This window comes from Cyrtonyx montezumae, unplaced genomic scaffold (assembly GCF_038088225.1).
Source record: "Cyrtonyx montezumae isolate F1298 unplaced genomic scaffold, pur_monq_1.0 scaffold_3, whole genome shotgun sequence".
NCBI lineage: Eukaryota > Metazoa > Chordata > Aves > Galliformes > Odontophoridae > Cyrtonyx > Cyrtonyx montezumae.
Genome location: NW_027072034.1, coordinates 107,577,669 through 107,596,200, shown reverse-complemented (window position 1 = coordinate 107,596,200; position 18,532 = coordinate 107,577,669). Strand labels below are relative to the sequence as shown.

The 18,532-nt window shown below is 40.6% G+C and overlaps 2 protein-coding genes and 1 non-coding gene across 5 annotated transcripts; 1 reads left to right on the top strand and 2 right to left on the bottom strand.

Annotated features, from left to right (window-relative positions):
• The first annotated feature begins 75 nt into the window (after positions 1 to 75).
• On the top strand, positions 76 to 6,248 carry IKBIP (IKBKB interacting protein). 2 transcript variants are annotated; one of them, XM_065742727.1, is made up of 3 exons: positions 76 to 269; positions 2,398 to 2,515; positions 3,519 to 4,440. In XM_065742727.1, the coding sequence occupies exons 1-3, from the start codon at positions 76 to 78 to the stop codon at positions 4,344 to 4,346; spliced, it is 1,140 nt and encodes a 379-aa protein (XP_065598799.1). In that variant the 3' UTR covers positions 4,347 to 4,440. The 2 variants fall into 2 exon arrangements, with proteins under 2 accessions (XP_065598799.1, XP_065598800.1); XM_065742728.1 differs by lacking the exon at positions 3,519 to 4,440 and adding an exon at positions 5,428 to 6,248 and having other exon boundaries at positions 122 to 269.
• A 4,234-nt stretch (positions 6,249 to 10,482) lies between these two features.
• SLC25A3 (solute carrier family 25 member 3) lies at positions 10,483 to 18,336 on the bottom strand. 2 transcript variants are annotated; one of them, XM_065742743.1, is made up of 8 exons: positions 18,235 to 18,336; positions 18,006 to 18,159; positions 15,461 to 15,582; positions 12,775 to 12,954; positions 12,479 to 12,660; positions 11,587 to 11,759; positions 10,933 to 11,043; positions 10,483 to 10,819 (listed from the first exon to the last, which is right to left on the bottom strand). In XM_065742743.1, exons 2-8 carry the CDS (start codon positions 18,151 to 18,153, stop codon positions 10,659 to 10,661), a joined length of 1,077 nt encoding a protein of 358 aa, XP_065598815.1. In that variant the 5' UTR covers positions 18,154 to 18,159; positions 18,235 to 18,336; the 3' UTR covers positions 10,483 to 10,658. The 2 variants fall into 2 exon arrangements, with proteins under 2 accessions (XP_065598815.1, XP_065598814.1); XM_065742742.1 differs by lacking the exon at positions 15,461 to 15,582 and adding an exon at positions 15,175 to 15,296.
• Positions 12,063 to 12,303, bottom strand: LOC136053384 (small nucleolar RNA SNORA53). Its single transcript, XR_010622644.1, has one exon. It is a non-coding gene; the product is annotated as a small nucleolar RNA SNORA53 (small nucleolar RNA).
• Positions 18,337 to 18,532: the final 196 nt, after the last annotated feature.

The following is an 18,532-nucleotide window of genomic DNA, read 5'->3' as shown; positions in this document are numbered from 1 at the left end:
GTTCTGTTCTGTTCAGCAGCAGTCTCGCTCCCGCTCTTATAAACCAAACCAAACCAAACCAAAAACCAACGCAAAATGTCTGAAGTTAGGAGGAGGAAAAAAGGTCTTCCCTCATCCAAAGGCGACGAAGACTCGCAGAAGCTCAAGAAGCGCCGCAGTAGCAGTGGGAATGTGAGCCCTGGGGTGAGCCACACTCTGCATTGCGTTTGGATGGACTCACGGCTGGCCCTGAGTGTGGTTGCTCTCGTTGCCTGCCTGCTGCTGGCCTGGTAGGTAGCCCTACACAGTGGACTTTTGTATTCTCATCTGCATTCCTGATCTTCATGCAGGCACTGTGTGTGATTGGGAACATCTTGGCGTAGCGCTTGCTCTAAGAGACTGCATCAGAAACTGAGCTCCGTGCAAAACTGGTGTGGAATTCTCTGAGCTCCAGTGCAAGAAATTAGTCCCCAAACTCCTGCGTTCTGCAAAAATCTGGCAGAACTTGTTCTTATCTTATGCCCAGTCAGGTTTCATTATCTAAATCCTTAATAAATGCGTGGCTTACATGAATAGATACCCATAAAACTATAAGCAGAGGCATCACTGATCATTTTATTCTGCTGTCATTCTGTAGCTGTCACATTGCTTACCTTATTCCACGCAGACTGTTGCTGTTCTCTTTGAAACTTTTAATTGCTATGCAGTGTACTGACAAATACCAATTAATGAAAGTGCAAGTAAATTTTTAAATAAGCTCTGTTCACAGAATCACAGAATTGTAGGGGTTGAAGAGATCATGGAGTCCAACCCCCTGCCAAAGCAGCTCCCTAGCCCAGGTTGCACAGGTAGGCGTCCAGGCGAGTCTGGAACATCTCCAGAGAAGGAGACTCCACCACCTCTCTGTGCAGCTGTGCCACTGGTCCGTCACCCTTAAAAAAATACATATGGCTTAGTAGTCAGAGGATCCCCTAGTCTACCATAAGCCTTGCTGAGGGATTAATCCAGCAAAATAACAGAGTCCATTCTGCTCTCAGGTTCACTAGTGTGCACATAAAGTACAGGACTGAGATCTCTGCTATCTGTTCAAAAATAATAGCATCATGCAGGCTTTGCCATGCGTTCTTGGCTGGTTACATGTTCATAGAATCATAAAGTCAAATATATATATATACATTTCTACCAGTTAAAGCATACTTTATCAGTGAAATATGTTCTCTTACCTGAGAGGGCAAGCAGTACCTGCTAGTCAAATTGGTGAGCAAGAAGAAAATGCACAGGCAGTGGAAGCAAGGACCAGTAATCTGGAAAAAGTATACAGATGCTGATAGGCTGTGTAGAGGTGGGTCTGGACCTGGCAAAGGGCACAAAGAATGATAAGAAAGGCTTGTATAGGCACATCAGCTGGAAAAGGAAAGTCTAGGAGGGCGTAGTCTCCCCAGTGAGCAACACAGGCAGATAGTAACAACAGAAAAGGAGAAGGCTGAGGTATTCAACAATTTTTTGCCTCTGTCTGTACTAGCGACTGCTCTACACATATGCTTTGAGGGGATGGCTTGGAAAGAGGGAACTGGGGGAGCATGGCCCCTCCCCCTGAAAGCGAAGCTCAGGTTTGTGGTTGTCTGAGAAACCTGAACACCTGTAAATTTATACAGCCCAATGAGATGCACCCCATAGTCAGGGAGCAGATCATCCCGGAAGCTGTGCTAAGGCACAGGGAAGATGGATGGTATGGAAGGACCAGCATGGCATCACCAAGGGCAAGTCCTCCCTGATAAACCTTGTCACTTTTTAGATGGTATAACTGTATCAATGGACAAGGGAAGAGCCATTGATGTAATCTATCTTGGCTTCAGTGAGGCCTTTAAGTCTCCATAACATCCTTCTCTGGAAATAGATGGATACGATGTTCAACAGATGCAAGTGCAGATTCTTGCACAGGGGAGATTTCGATTGGACATAAGGAAGTGGTGTTTTGTGGTTTTCTTTTAAGGTGATGAGGTGCTGGAACAGACTGCCTAGAATAGTGGTGTGTGCTCTGGAGGTCAGGCTGGAGGGGCTCTGAGCACACTGATGAGCTGTAGATGTCCCTGTTTGTTGCAGGGCAGTCGGTCTAGATGGCCTTTAGCAGTCCCTTCCAACTCACAAGTTTCTATGAAATGACCTATCTGTATTAATAGATGTTTGTCTTTGTTAGATGGTATACTATGTAAAAGTGAAGTACATCTACAAATGTTTCATTATTTTTACACATCTATTGGAAGGCATCAATTTCAGTAGGAAGACAGAGCAGATTCACTAGCAAACTGTATGAGCTCAATTCCCTCAATTAGCAGATTTATGTGAATCAGATCCTGGATCTCTTGATCTATGCTAATTACACGGTTATATTTACTGGTTATTTATTTGAATTTGCAGGTTACTGTTTCAGCAGTCGAGTCGATTTGCTGATATGGAAAAAAGGTACAATTTCTTGCAACAAGAAGCTGAAAGATTCCTGGATGTGGAAAATAAAGTTAGCTTAATTTCTGAAAAGGTAATCATTAACATCTTAATTGGTTTATTTCTGAACATTTGCCATTGTTTTATTTTACTTTTTACATTGTTTATTTTTTAAACACTTGTTTACTGATCACATGTACAGATGTACACATTAGAATATGAGCAGTGCTGAAAAGCATTAATAAGAAAATCATAACCATGACAACAGGAGTGACAAAACATGAAAACCAATGAAAAAACCAATGAAATTTAAGTTTAACTTTAATTTAAATTTGATTTTATTAATTAAAAAAAAAAGACACTTCCAGAATCAGATTTTTGTCTTAATAAATGCAACTGTGTGTTAGTCTGTACTATTGTTCAAGGATGTGAATATAGCAGTTGTGTCTCAGTGTTTTTTATAGACACAAAACTGTTTTAAATAACTTACATTTATTCACATTCTAATACTGTTCTGGATATAATTGAAATATACATTTATTTAAGTAAAAATTACAGGCATGTGTATGTATTAGACCAGTTCCAGTAATAAGAAAGACATCCTGAAGTGACAGTGATTTTCTGTGAACTTTTTTTGTTGCTACTTCACGTGGCAACGGAATAGTAGAGACTTAGGCTGCCTGCAGAATTACCATACAGATAGTGATGGGAGAACAGCACGGATTATGCAAGTGATGTTGCTTTAGCACTGACCTCATAATGTTGTCATCCAGATATGATGTAATTTCACATTTATTTACAGCACTTCTATCTAAATCCCATGCAACATTTTGCTGTGTGATATATTTAACAGCGTGCCCCCCAAAAAACAGAACACTTTCAGTGGAAATTCATCAACAAATGTACTGCTTTATGTGTCTCCTTAATGCTAGAGTAATATTCTATCAAACAAATTTGAAAACAGATCTTTATTTGTTACAAAGTTTATTATAAAGTTGTTTCTAAGGGACTTTATTCTCTGTTAAATAACTGCAAGTGATTTTCTAGTCTTGCTGACATTAAGTAGACCTGGACACTGTTTTGTGTTATAAATGCAGCTTGAGTCTTCTGACAGTATCCTACAAGAATCTGCCTCATCCATCTCTGTGATGACTGAGTTAGAGCAGGAAGTATCCTCTCTTCATAACACCATGAGAGAGATCGAGAACAATGAACAGGCTCTGGTTACAAAGATGCAGGGCATTAAGGAGAAGTTGCAAAATATTACGAGTTCCTGGAGAAGAAGCGTGGATGGAATGGACACGGACACTGGTGGCATAAAATCTGAAGCAAAGTTAATACACACGGAGGTTACTTCCCAAATTAATGAAGTTGACCAAAGAATTAAATCCCTTGCAGAAAGATTAAAAGACTTGGAAGGCAGTACAGCTAGAAATATTAGAACAGTAAAAAGGCAAGAAGATGATGAATTCACCAGGGTTGAAGAAAAGCTGGACTCGCATGCGACGGCAATTGAAAAACTAGAAGAGGAGCAGAACAGCCTGTTTGCCAAGAACATGGACCTCCATCAGAAACTTGCAGCCTATGAACCTAAAATTGAGGAGTGCAAGACCCATTTGCCAAAAATTGAAAATGCTATTCATTCTATCCTTAGGTTATCAAGTGAACTGCTAAGTATGGAGAAGAAGATAGAGAGCTTGGCAGCACAGCTATATGCTGTGGAAAGTAACATGTTGAAAACTGTCTCCGATACTGTGGTGATGCAAAACGTTCTTGAAGGTGCTCAGCATAATGACAGCGTATCAAAACTGAAAAATAAAACAGTATTTGCAGAAGTAGTACATGACATGAAAGTATCTTCAAGTGCTGAAAGAATATCTTTAGAAAACTATAAGTTAGAAAGTGACCGAGATGGGGATAAGTGAGTTTGGGCTTAAGGTTTACACTGATGAAAAAAGCACTTTGACTGATAATAAATCACACGACTCCAGCATAGGGGATGGGAGTTGGGATGGGGACAGAGACGTCACGTTAAAATTTGTATTTAGTTTTTATTACTTTGGTTTCTACATTGTTACTTTTTGTTATCATATTCTGTTGACAATTATAATGAACAACTGATTTCTCTAGAGAGAGTAGTTAATACTGCACATTCAGGACACTCTTAAACCTCTATTTCTCAATGTTAGGATATTTCAGTTTCACATATTTATGTATGGATTGTATCTGTTTACAGCCATATTCAATAAAAACATGTTGCAGTGTATTGTTTTGCCCTGGTGAACCATCTAATTCAAAATAATTTGGTCTTCCAAAAGTGAGAATAGTTGTCTGCTGTTCCATTAAAAGTACTATTCCAGGTGGAAGTTTTAAAAAGTATTTTTGTTTCATGAGTGTGCTCTACTTCATCTATGACTGGAGAAAGGTGGTTAAGCTACCAATGGTATGCTCCCTAGTTGAGTGTATTTGATCAACCAAAAGTAGTGTTTTCCACACGAAGCACGTTGGTGGCTATTTGAATGAAAGGGAGTGATGCCCAATTCATTTTGCTTTTTCTCCTGTGCATGTCTTGTTCAGAATGCATTTTGCAGTCCCTCATATAAAAACACATCTGCTAATTATCATCCACGATTTTAGAATAAAAGAGTTTACAAGGATGCATCTTTCCTATAAATGTCTTTCTAGATCACATAGATTGCAGGCTCGTTACAAAAGTTTGTGGAAATCAAGATAATTGTATTTGATGATTTTTTTTTTCAGAGGTCACTCTGGAAAATGATACAGCACCTTCCTGTCATGTCTGCTAGGATAGTAACATTTGGATTTATTGCGTGTGCTGAAAGAAAAAACAGATATCCTAACTGCCTTGCAGCAGATCTCCTAAAGACAGTTTGCTCTCAGTTTCATCGTCATAATAGTAAAACCTTTAACTAGAGAATAGCTTTCATCTTGATGTGAGTTGTTAAGCTAGAAGTCTTGTCATATCTTTTACTTGTATCCCCCCAGTGTGAAAAGACGTTGAACTTAATGGAGCAGCTGGAACACCTTCAGGTACCGTCTCACATCAAACGTCTGCAGGAAGACATCTATACAATGACAACGAGGTCGAGCGGCGTAGTTAAAAAGAACGAAGAGCTGCAGAAGAATTTGACAGCCCTTTTTCATGCAGTTTCAAGTGTTGAGGAGAATGCAGCTTCTGTAGCAAAAAATGTCACTTTGAAGATCGTGACAGTAAAAACTGATATAAGACGTATTTCGGGCCTAGTCTCGGAGATGGCCGCGCTAACGGATTCTTTGCAGGCCCTTGAAGATAAAGTAGAAAAAGGTGAACAGAAGACCATAGAAAACATAGGTGATCTGATTACTAGTAGCATCGACCGAAGTACGAAACTACAAAGCTTGGCATCCAGTAACAGGAGAAAAATTGAACAAATTAGGACAGCGCTGTCTGAGTTAAGGAGTGACTTTAACAAACATTCAGATAGACTTTTGAATCTCGAAGGTGACAGAGCAAAAGTTCTGAAGACGGTTACTTTTGCAAATGATTTAAAACCCAAGATGTACAGTCTTAAAAAGGATTTTGCCATCTTGGAGCCATTGGTAAATGACCTAACACTGAGAATCGGACGATTAGTTGAGGACGTCTTACGACGGGAGAAAGAAATTGCTTTACTGAATGAGAAGTTGACCAATCTGACAAGAGTTCACACTGAGATCAAAGGGATGAAAGATGAACTAGCCAAGATCTCAGGCATGAATTGATCACTAGGAAAGATGCTGCATACAGAACAGCCGTGTTTGAGGACTGTTTCTCCATCATGAGTAGTACTAAGAAGGAAAACAACTTTTAAAGGCTTCATTTAGAAGCATGCTCGAACTTACATACTTGTCCTCTTTCTTTTAAGAGAGCAGAAAAAAAAATCATACTGATTTTGAGGGAAAACAAGCTATAATAGAGCAGAAAACCTTGTTTCTGTGCATATTTGTGTCTTTCTGAAGGGTGACATGCTATATTTAATGAATTGCTTGTTTTGTTCAATAAAACAGTAAATAAACAGAAATACTATAGATGCCCAGCTGGAAGTTCTTCCTTTATATCATTATTTATTTTCTGTGAGGTCTTACTGTTGCTGTTATACACAACTGTGCAGCGTTATCAGATCTTTAAAACACAGAACTCTGTATGGGGGTGCTGCTTTGAAAGACCTATTAATGTTACTGATGGCCTTAGCCCAGTGTCAGCTCACCCGTACAGGAATCCTAACAGTGTTACTCGTTGTTGCTTAGCCTGTAAAATACTAATACTGATACTCCAGCAAACAGCAAGCATAGAAAGAGAAGATATTTAGGTGTCAAAGAGTAAGACTGATAGGAGCCTCTGACAGTATTTCTGTTCAAGAGCTTAAAATACCCGAGACATTTTAAAATGTAGTAGGAGAGAGGCTGAAGTAACATGATACTGAGATATTGTTTAGCAGAGAAAAGAGATGAAAACGCACTAAGTAGGAAATGAAATGACTGTAAAACGATGAAGATGTAGCAATTGAGAAAAAATCCCTCAAAATGGAATTATATCAAGAAGTATAACCTAATACTGCGGTCTTCCTCACTCTTCTCATCCTCATTCAGCATTCCATAATTTTTGCACTTCTTCATGTTCACAATCTTGCTGCATTGCCTTTAGTAAGCCTTAAATGTTTTTCCTTTATTTTTTTCTTGGCGTGGATTCATTCCTAGCTCCAAGTTTCTTTTAGTCCCCTCCAGTCCATCTGACAAACCACAAGAATAAAACCATTAAAAGACAAGTCTTCCTAGAAAGCATCCACGTATGTCGACCAAGGAACCTTTGTTCTTTCACACTCTTATCAAACTCCTGACAATAATGAGATGGTGTTTGAAGGAGACAGAAAAACAAATGGACATCCATAATGATCAGCCACGTTATAGCGCAGGTTTTGCATCGTACTTGAATGATGCAGAATCGTAGAATAATAGAATATCCTGGGTTGGAGGGGTCTGCAAGGACCAAGTCCAAATGCTGGCTCCAGACAGGACTACCCAAAACTCAAACTGTATGTCTGGGAGAACTGTTCCACACCTGACAAGAATTGAGCACTCACCCCCCCACACCCCTTGTGAGGAACTGTAGGCCACCACGAGGCCTTCCCTCTGCCTCCTCTTCTCTGGGCCGAACAAACCAAGAGACCTCAGTCGCTTCTCATACATCTTTTTTATAGCCCTCCTCAGTTTGGTCTGAGGACAGAGGCAAAGCTCATTCTGTATTGGAAAAGATGAGTTACAGAAACTGCATCCTGTAACAAGGCTACACAACTATTCATCTCATCTACCCAAGAGATACTCGCGTTCACTATAAAAAACAGGATTTATTGTTTTCACTGTGAACTACATTTCCATGTAGAAATGTAAATGAATTACAGCTATTAGTATTCTTATAGCCCGGTTTAAAATGGTAAGTAACAAGCACCTCAGCAAAGTATTAGCAACATCAGCGTAGTTGATCTGTAGTACAATGTAATACAAGCACAGGGAGTGAAAGTTCTTGTTTCAAATCACTATAGACAGTATGTTTTAAACCAGAAAGCAGGTCTCAGCTCCATAAATAGTTAAGAGATTATGTTTTCTCCTTCATAAAATATACACAAGCAGCATATATATAATCCACGTTTTACGAAGCACTCTTGGGTTTAATGATTGTTCACGTGGTTCCAGAGGAGTGCTCCTTTCTGATACAGGACTCTCTTTGCCACAACCACTAAGCCCATCTAAAGTACCGTGGCTCTCCCACCCATCTTCTCTACTTTCAGAAAACATACTACACGTTATGCTATAAAGCACATTTATTAATGACAAAGATGGCTTTTCAATATATTTTGATACCACCATTTTTCCCATTTAATCTGTTAACATTTCAGTGCATGACCTTTTGTGCAATAGCATTTTCTACGTTAAAGCATCTCAAGCATCTGAACAAGCCTATGGCTGAAAATCAAGTTAGCAGCTGCAGCTGCCTCTCAAGTTTTCCACTGAAACAGAATAGTGGAAGTAAACGGTCTGTTTTGCCTTTCTCCTTTACAAAAGGTGATGTAATTGTCCTTTGCAGTCTTATCTCACATTGACCTTGACAAAGGTCATCTTTAAAAGGGCAGCTTCAGGTTCACCTTCGAGTGAAAATAATGTTCTTATTACTGCACGTTCTTACAGCTCCACAAAGGAAACCCAGGTCTTTCTAGAGAAAAACTGAGATTTTGCTGTACTGCTAAAATGACAGGGAAGTCTGGAGAAATTTAGCTTAACGTTGGCTTACTTGATAGTCAGATTACTGTTATATAAAGCAAGTTCTGTCTTACTCTTCTGCCAGCCTTAAAAATCCACAGAAGTGGCTCACTTTCCCAGGATTAGAAAGAAGTTGAGATGTTTTCTAGTAAAGTCCAGTGGGTTAACACACGCCTTTAAACAAACTGCTATTCAGTGCACAAGGGATGCTTTCTTTTTCCCCAGTTAAGTCAAACCACATACAAAAGGTAACTTCAAAAACTGATTTACCATCAGTGGTCTTAGTGCGAGATAGACTTTGTGTTTAATGCCCTCCTCCAAACAAACTCTTAGGAGCATTTCACGTTAAATAAACTTCAATGCTTCCTACTAGCAGGAGGGGCAACAAGGTGTGCGTACTTCTACCACTGAAATTCAACCCAAGGTACTCCATACAAGTGCTCCACTTATGCTTAGGGAACTGGACTTTGCAGTCTAATGCTGTTAGTTAGCAACCACTGTAAGAATGTACATTTATTGTCATTGGAAAAGGGAAATAGTTTTAGATTTCGCTCCACATTTAGAAAGGCAGCAAATTGAAATAAAGGTTAGCTTGCTTGTTTAGCACAACCACCCTGAAATCTCAAAGTCAGAGGGTTTTCCCAAATGCTGGGATCTCCATGTTATGTAAAATGGTAGCAGAATATTAGGCCTCAAGAGGATGCTGTGGTCAATATATTTATGCTACTCCAATAGAGCAGATTGTTCATCACCAGCTCCAACACTGAAAGGCAACATATAGAAGTTGTGCAAAAAGGACATACGCTGCAGCTCTGCTAAATGAACAAAGCAATACTGGAGATGACGAACCCTTAACACACTATTAGGCATTCTCTGAGTGTTACTCAGTGCAGTTTATCAACTGTTGCTTCTTGAACAGGCGAAACTCAAAAGGCAGAATGCTCATCTTTTACATTAAATAGTGGAAACAAATAAAATTCATTGCCTTGATAAAACATTCCAAGATTCTCTCCTTGCATGCCTACAAGCTTAGACTTCTGCAAGTCATTAAGTCCACCTGCAGAAATGTGTGGTTCAACCAAAACTCAGTATTAACCTCCCCGAGTGAAAAAGGAGGTGGGGGGAGGGGGGACAGGAGGATAAATCAAACTATGGAAATACCACACTTCTTAAGAAAAAGTCGGCATGCTCAACCTCTCCAAGAAGAAACAAGACATTTTGCATTTAAGCTTATAGTGGTTGGATATTTCTGAGAGCCTTTATTAACATCAGCTTTGCTTTTGTTAAAGTAGCTGCTGCAATTTAATTCCACAGCACAGCTAATACTAACATCTTTGGTGCAGTTCAAAGCCAAGAGAAGCAGTCAAGCAAGTTGTGTTGGAGCAAGCACAACACAAGGAGTTCTAAGCACTTTAAGATCCTCCCTCAACTCTATGGAGAACGCAGATGCTGTAAGCAGGACGTCCTGTCAGACTGCACTTTTATCTCATTCATTGCAGTTCATCTGCTCTGCAGTAACAGTTTATAGAGGTGAAACAGGACTGAAAAAAAGCACACAACTGCAGTTAGTTTCTGCAGTAGTGTGGAGTGTTTCTTGGCCCTCCTCTGGGAACAATGAAACCTATTTTGTTGCAGTCGTTTCACAATTCTTTCTCTAATTTCTGAAGTGTAGAAAGGCCTATTTTTTATTTTTCACTTTGGGAAGTATTTGAGGCATTTGCTGCTGTGAAATGAAGCTTATATATGCAGTAGTAAACAGACACTAAGCACTCTGTTTCTCATTTATTTCAGGCAATGACAGTGGTAGAATTTAAACCCTCATACAGGATGAGGGTACAGCCAATAATGACACCACATAGAGCTTTGTTTTCCACATAGTCAAATATATAAAAGTTTCATGAAACTCATCACTGGACAGCCAGCGAAGTCAGTCCATGAGCTGTCTACTGAGTTAAACCAAGCTTCTTCTTCAGAGATTCCGGCATTTCAGGTGGAGGTGGACGAGGAAGTCTGAAATAAACCTTCACAGAATCGTAGATGAACCACTGTAGCGCAGTCAGGGTACCAATCATAATGATACGAGCAAACAGACCCTTCCAGACACCTGCAGAGCAAAACACAAGCCATGAGCAGGAGAAGCCAGGAAAGAGGAGATTCAACTCAGAACACAAAAGACCACAGGCACTGAATCCAAAACGCATGAAGTTAAGTACTTACCTCTGAATCCAAGCCTCTTAAGAACCTGTGAAGCAGAACTGCCTTTTTCCTTGTTCAACACAGACACCACGGAGTCAGCAGGATGAGAAACAATTGCACAGAACACACCAGCTGAAAGAATAATTTGACATTAGTTCTATGGTGTTTTAACTGTATCGCCACTGTGAATACTAAATACAACCAACAGCTTCCCTAGGTCACCAATAAACCACACAAGAGATGATACATCAAGTCTCCTGATACCGTAGAATTCTGTTCTTATTAGGGTTATGTGACTATTACAAGAAACCTCAACCAGCTAACTACTCCTACCACTTTTGCCAGAGTAAAACTCATTTTGTGTCTTTGGAAATTGACAATCACTTTTCCACCCAGATTTCTCTACCATTCTTTCAACCCTCCTGTTTCTCTCCTATAGCCTAGCAAAAAATGCAAGTTTCCTTGTTTGAATCAGCTGTTGTTTCTAAACTAAGACATTAACATAGGTAAGAAATAGGAATAATTAAAAGAGTACTGTCCTACTACAGACTCACTCATTCCAATCAGAGACTGAACCCTGGCACGTGCTGAAGTTAATGCGAATTCTCTAGTTACATCAATTTGATATTCAGAAAAAGGCTTGGCTTTCAAGTGCAGGATTTTAAATTTTCTTACCGATATAGCCCGCAACAAATGTGACTACCAGCTGTTCTCCTTTTGTACATTCACTTCGTGGCTTGGGAACAACATACTTGTAGAGAGCTTCCACAGTACGTTCAAAGCAGGCAAATTTCATCATTGTGTATGGAATCTGTCTCATCCATAGTGGAGCAACACCTTTATAGAAACTGAACAAGAGGAGAAATGGTTTCATTTTCTCTAGTATTTAAGTATTTCTAACCTGGAAAAAAAAATCATCTAATTGCTGCTAACAGCACAACAATTCCTAGAAGACTGACACTGTGAGGTCTGATTGTCACAGTACCTAAGGAACAGGAACATATTACTTTTACTCTTTCCTGTACACTACCTGCAAACGGCAAAACAGGAATTCAACTGATCCCTACTCTGCACAGCTGTTTCTGTTATCACATTTCAGATCACAATGCACTGCAGTAATGAATACTGCTACTACAAGTGCAGCAAGGTTCAATGTCTGCATACCAGCCACGTCCTGATAGCGGTAAATGACTCATGTATATGCAGTCACTTTTATCAGAACAGAAAGCTAACATGCAGTTATGTTACTCTCACATGCCAATGACTCAAGCATCTTCGACTGTGCAACCAAAAAAGTTGCTGAGCAACTTTGACTGGAACTGCTAGAAACTGAAGTTATCCAGCAGAACTCAGCACAAAGATACTCACAAAGATGGATCTAAGGAGCATGTGGAACTCACAGCCAGCTCAGCACAGGTTTCCTGATGTTAAGTATGTTGTTATCCTGAGCTACAAAGACCAACAAGTATTATTAGCTAAAGCCACTACTAGTTTTAGCTACAGTTCTTCACTAGGAAAGATGATTCAAGTCACAATAAAAAAAAGTAAGGGAACATGAAAAACTTACGCCCAAATGCCTTCTTCTCCAAACATTTTAGGTACAGCTTGCCGTAGAGTGTTAGCGTATCCAGGCTGTGTCTGAATGCGAACTTTAGCAGCTTCCATTGGAGCCAGAGCAATGTCAGCAAAGAACTCCGCACTGGCAGATGCAGCTAAATATAATGAAGTACGCCACAAATAGGCATTTTCCTGAAGTGAATTTAAACACATTGTCGTTAATGAATTGTGCTTTCTGATCCCTCTCTGCTAGGAATACTATTACCCTGCCGATGCACAGCTTCACATGAAGCACTTAGAGCTTACCTCTCCCAGCATGTTGCCATACAGGATTTTGAAAACTTCGTAGAAACCAAATTTACAAAGCCCCTGCATGGAGTAGCCAAAAAAGGTGGGGGCCCATCCCTTAGCCAAGCCTCGAACTCCATCTTCTTTGATTGTCACTGAAAACCCATTGAAGATGCTCTTGTATTTTTGTGGATCAACCTGAACAGAAGAGACGGTTCAGCGCTTGACACAGCTTATTATTTCTCTTCTCACAATTTCATTTGAAATAATAATATCCTGAATTCCTCACACAGCTGGACTGCCCCGGACAGCATCATCACTACAAGTTGCACGAATGTAACTGCAATGGTTACTCGCTAGTTTCAAACCCTAACTTTAAACACTCTGCACGTTCCTCAACACTCAGGATCCAAACAGCCTCAATTTTCCTTTCATTTTTGTTCTCCACAACATGACTTTGTACACAGGACAGACTCACTAACATTGACAGTACTATTTTTGTATACTTACATTTAGATTCTTTGTCAAAGCAAACAATTTATTTAACAGAAATTCCAATGCATGTAATTCTGACAAATTTTAAGTCACACCCACTTCCCTTTTGTACTTGATATCATCCAGCACTTCCACAGGAAGATGAAAAGGAAGATATCCTTTTAGAAGACAAAGGACACGTATGTGAAACTGCAGTGATTAATTCATTAACTTGCAGCCTAGCCACTGACTGAGAACTAATTTACCTAAACGTGTCAATTTTAAAAGTCCCAGAATTTAAAAACCTTGAATATTTAAGTGGGTACAGTAAAATTAGACAACGTTCATGTCAGAATCACGTCTAATTATCATTCACCTACACAGGAGACTACCTCTTCTTAAAAGGACATGTGAGGGCAGGAAACAGTTTTCTTCCTGGACAATCTAGGGAGGACTGATAACATGCTCTCTTACAGGACCTGTAAAAACATAAATGCTGACAGGTTGCACAAGGTTACACTGAAAGCCAAATGGAACCTTTCCTCTTTGCACCTCTAAGTGCTAGAGAAGGAAGGGGATGCGCAACCAATCTCATCTTGTAAGATGCCCAGGACTAGAAGCCCAAGTACACCTACCAAACAGATGAAGCATAGGAAGTATGAGGCCTTGCTCCCAGTGGCATGTGCAGCACTGCATGCCTCTCAGGCCTTCTGCCTATTAACCCAACTTGCAATCAGATTAACAATGGTTTGAGATGCTACATCCTCTCAATCCATGATCAATCTCGTCCTTCCCAAGAAGCTCATCCTTGCCTGTCCAAGTCAAACTACCTATCTTGGCTTTTGATAACACATGCTGCCTGTAACAACAGAAGAGTGCACGTTAGCTACGCTTTCAGAAATAACACACGTATGCAGCTACAGCTTTTCCATGCTGTCAGAAATAGAGATTCCCCACACAGTTTGCCAAGCCTCAATCCAAATTTTGTAAAAGGCATCACTACTGCCTGCATCTTATGCACCCTGATTCTGCCCACTGCATTACAAAATCACTAATTTGAGACCAGAATTTAAGATGTTCTTGAGTATGCAACAACCCCTTTCCTCATAAATAACACTGAAGGCCTTCTAAAATAGCATTTTTACAGAACGTCACACACGGTTCTCCCAGCACAATTAGCAGTTCTGATGAATTAGTAGTTTCCTCCTCATTTCAGGATTTCTACCATTCCAAATTTCTACTTTTAGAATTGGTGTCAGTCTATAAAATACCGAAGCGTTAATAGCTACAGTACATTTCCAGGCACTTAGGAAGCGTGCTTTAATTTGCTTCATTCTTGAGGTACAGATTTGCCTGAATAAACCATTACTACGTTTTTACCCATGGCTGTTTGCTAAGTTGTTTCAATGCTGGAGTTGATATCATACACTAAGTGCAATGAGGCTTTACTCCTTTCAGTTTAGTGAAAAACCATTTCTATCACTGAAAGGAAACTAGCTAAAAGCATTGAAGCCTTTACAACTTGAAGTTCTACCATTTATATGGAATAGGTCATCATTAGAAACTATCCAAGCTGTATCTCATGCAGCGATATCCAAAATGTTAATGACTCAAATTAAACACGCATGACATTTCAGGCTAAATACATAATTAAGTCTTCAAAACACTAATGATACAAATTTCTTCTTTCAAAAGCAAAGAATAACATTGCAGAGGGTGTTTCTTAGGAAACTAAACTCATTTTAAACATAGTTAAAAACAACTTACCCATGTCAGCCTATGTAACTGCTTCCCTTGCAAGTGGTATTTGGTTAACCTCACAGCATTAAGCTTGAAAATCAGTGTTCAATTTATTTGCTGTGTGGCATCCAGGGAAAGAACTGTAAACTCTTGATATGCTGGCTACATACAGAAAGTTTAAGAAATGTCTGAGTTAATACGAACCTGCATACGACATTTCACTAAATCCAGAGGTACGACAGCAGTGTGTGTCAGGCCACAACTTAGGACCCCACCAACGCCACAGAGAGCATAAAACTTGAGCGAGCCATATTCACAACTGTATTCTGCAGCAAAAAATAAAGACACGCCATGCTTTTACATCAACTCCGTGCACTGTTGGACAGCGATGCCCAAGAGAGAGCTGAAGCTTCCAATTCGTTAGTAGATTAATCATCTCACACTAAACACGCTTTATCAACATCACCACATACTAACATGCAGAACAAACCTGCATTCTGCATTTAACCAGGTCTAGAGGAACCAGTGCCGTATGTGTTGTTCCACAGCTAATAATCCCACCGAAACCACAGAGCATAAAGAATCTGCCTGAGCCATATTCACAGCTGTACTCTAATTAGAAAAAAAATCACATATCAAGCAGACATGGAAAAGAAGATTAGAAGAGAAACAAAACTGACAGAGCGCTTCTCAGAATTATTAAATTCAAATAATATTCCACACTTCATTAAAAGTGTTACATTAAAATTAATCTCCTAGTTTCAATTTAACACCTTCTGGATCATCAAGATTGGATTCCTGGATTAAACTTAAGTTTATTATTTGAAAAAATAAAAATAAAACCAAGAAATGTTTTAGCTCACAGCATATTTATATCATGGAAAATAATTCTACAAACTACTAGTAGGAATTACGACTCCAAGCTTCAATGTCAAGCACTTTCTGGATATCAAGGAAATAAAGAAGTGCTTCCCTTGCTTAAGTCCCTACTACCTAAGGAAATGAAATACAGCGGCTTAAAAATCTCTCACACTAATATTGCCTGTGGAGATCACACAGACCTATCAGACAAAGATTTTTTTTTTTCCTTTATACAATATGTTTTCAGGTACTTTTCAGATTCTTCGTGAAGATGTTTTTTCTTTCAAACGTAGAAATTGAGATTTAAACAGGTTCTGTTAAATGAAATTTAAGAATTGTATTAATCGCATTTAACATTAATAGAAAGTCAGAGAAACTTTTGGACCATGTTTAATCAATGAATATTCAAGTAGAACTGCTCCATGTAGTACTGTGTATGAAATCATCCTATTTAAAATAAATTTCTTTAAGAACGTGAGCATAAGTTCCCAATTATGTTCAACAGCATCAGCTAATCACCCATTAACACCAACAGGTTTCCCCAGCTTGCAACTTCTCTACCATAAACGAGCTTCCCTAAAACATTCCAGATTTTGCATCACGTTTACCTCTCAACTTACTCTTCAAAATCAACCAAGACAATAAAAATGACATTTCCTCTTTATTCTGAAATAAAAAAATTCATATTATAGACACGATATTAACCTTAAACTTAAAGACAGGAATCAATTAACAATCAGAATAACATATCACCTAAGAGATTTTCTCAAACTGAGATACCATCTGAAGGTTTAAACATACAAATCCAGGACTTGCACATGCCTCTAAATAGTAAGGTTAAGCTGACAGCTTTCCAGACAGCAGAAATATTCTGCTTAAAACTCATTAGAACGAGTGGTTAAACACACACAAATGAGGTTTTCCTATGCAGATGTTATCAGAGAAGACTCAAGTTCTGAATTACTGGGCAGGTCTGTCTAAACACATCTTGGGCCTGCAGAATGATGGTATTATACTTCTCATACTGCCAAGATACCCAAACTGCCTTTTCACACTCCCTTTCCACATTAATTTACTGTTAAAAAGTTATACTCCTCGTTAAGGCAGACCATTGCAGAGGTCACAGGTAAGTAAAACTTTAAATATCTCCCTCATTACAATGGTACTCAGAGTGACTAGTCAAGTGGATGTTCAAAAGTACTAAGCCACAATCAGGTTGGCTTATGCTCTATACACGTAGCTATGAGTGCAGTATTAGAAAAGAAAACCAAAGCAGATACCTTATTTTCTACTTCAGAAGCGTAACCAAGTTTCTTTGAAAAGTGTTACCTCAGAAAACAATGAGCTAATGTTCCAGAAGAGGAAATTACAGAAGAGACATTCTAAAGTACCTAGATGCTGACTTAAGAGAAGCACGCCCTAAAGCTACTCACGTATAAACCCACACCACAAAAACACATCTACTCTGTGAGGTGAAATAATCCTAATTGTAACGTAGCTGTTGTCTTCACATTTGAACCACTAACAAGGACAAATTCCAAGAGCTGCGTTATAGCTGATGCCCTGAGCTGAACTTGAAAGGTCTCGTGGGTTCTACTGATGACTTTGGATGACCTTGCATAAGCTCAGGTATCTTGTTACTCTCCCAACACAAAGATCGAGAGTACCAATTAATAAGTGAAACAATGAAACAGCAGGAAACAAAGAAACATAACGTGTCTGACTCAGTTCACCTACAAAATGGATGAAGATTTACCATAATGCTTTTAAGAAGTAAGTGCACATACAGGATATATTTAGCATTCTGAAAGGTGATTTAGGGCTTTATATAGGTAGGAGCAACGCTGCTACTACGGAAAAACAAGGTTTGTTGTTTTAAATGAATCGAGGCCTAACATCCAGTTCTGTGTTTTTCACACAGCACACGGGCATTCGTACAGCAGCACTAACGGACTTCAGTAACTAGAGGAAGAGGAGGAATCCGCCGCCGTTACGATCCGGGACCTTGTCGCGCCCTTCCCCGCAGTGCCCGAGGCGCGGTGCGGCCCGGCGCGCCTCCCCCTCCCGTGCCCTTCCTCGTCCTCCAAGCGGCCGCGACAAGGCCCTGCGCCAGCCCTCCCCGCCCCAATGAGCACGGGCCCGCTCCAGCCGCGACCTTCCGCCCCGGCCCTCACCTTCGGTGGCGGACGCGGCCGCCAGGCTCCGCCGCGTGGTGGGCGCCTCGGGCTGCTCCGCGCGCCTCCTCAGCCCATCGTGGCACGGCTGGAAGTGCGGAGCGCAGAAAGGGTTGAGCCGCGCGAGCGGCGCGATGGACGAGAACATGGCGACCTGAAGCGGGCGAGAAGAGCGGAATGGGGCGGCGAGGCCTCACACGGGCCCGGCCCGGCGGGCGCTCCAACTCACCTCCTAAGATGGCGGCTGCTCGGGCCGCAGAGGCTGACCGCCGGCACGCCGCCGGGACTTTGTCCTTCGCCGACGCGAGGGGCGGAGCCACGGGGCAACAAGCCGCGACGCGATTGGCCGGGCCGAGCCAACCCTCCAGCCGGCGTCGTCACAAACGCGCGGCCCGCGCCACCGCCCGTCCGCCCCGCGCGTGCGCGCTGCGCTCGCTCTCCCCGCGGTGGGGGAAGGGGTGCATTCCACGTAACGCTCCGAGAATGAGTTCGTGTGTGTGTGTGTGCGTGTGCGTGTCTCCACCGCC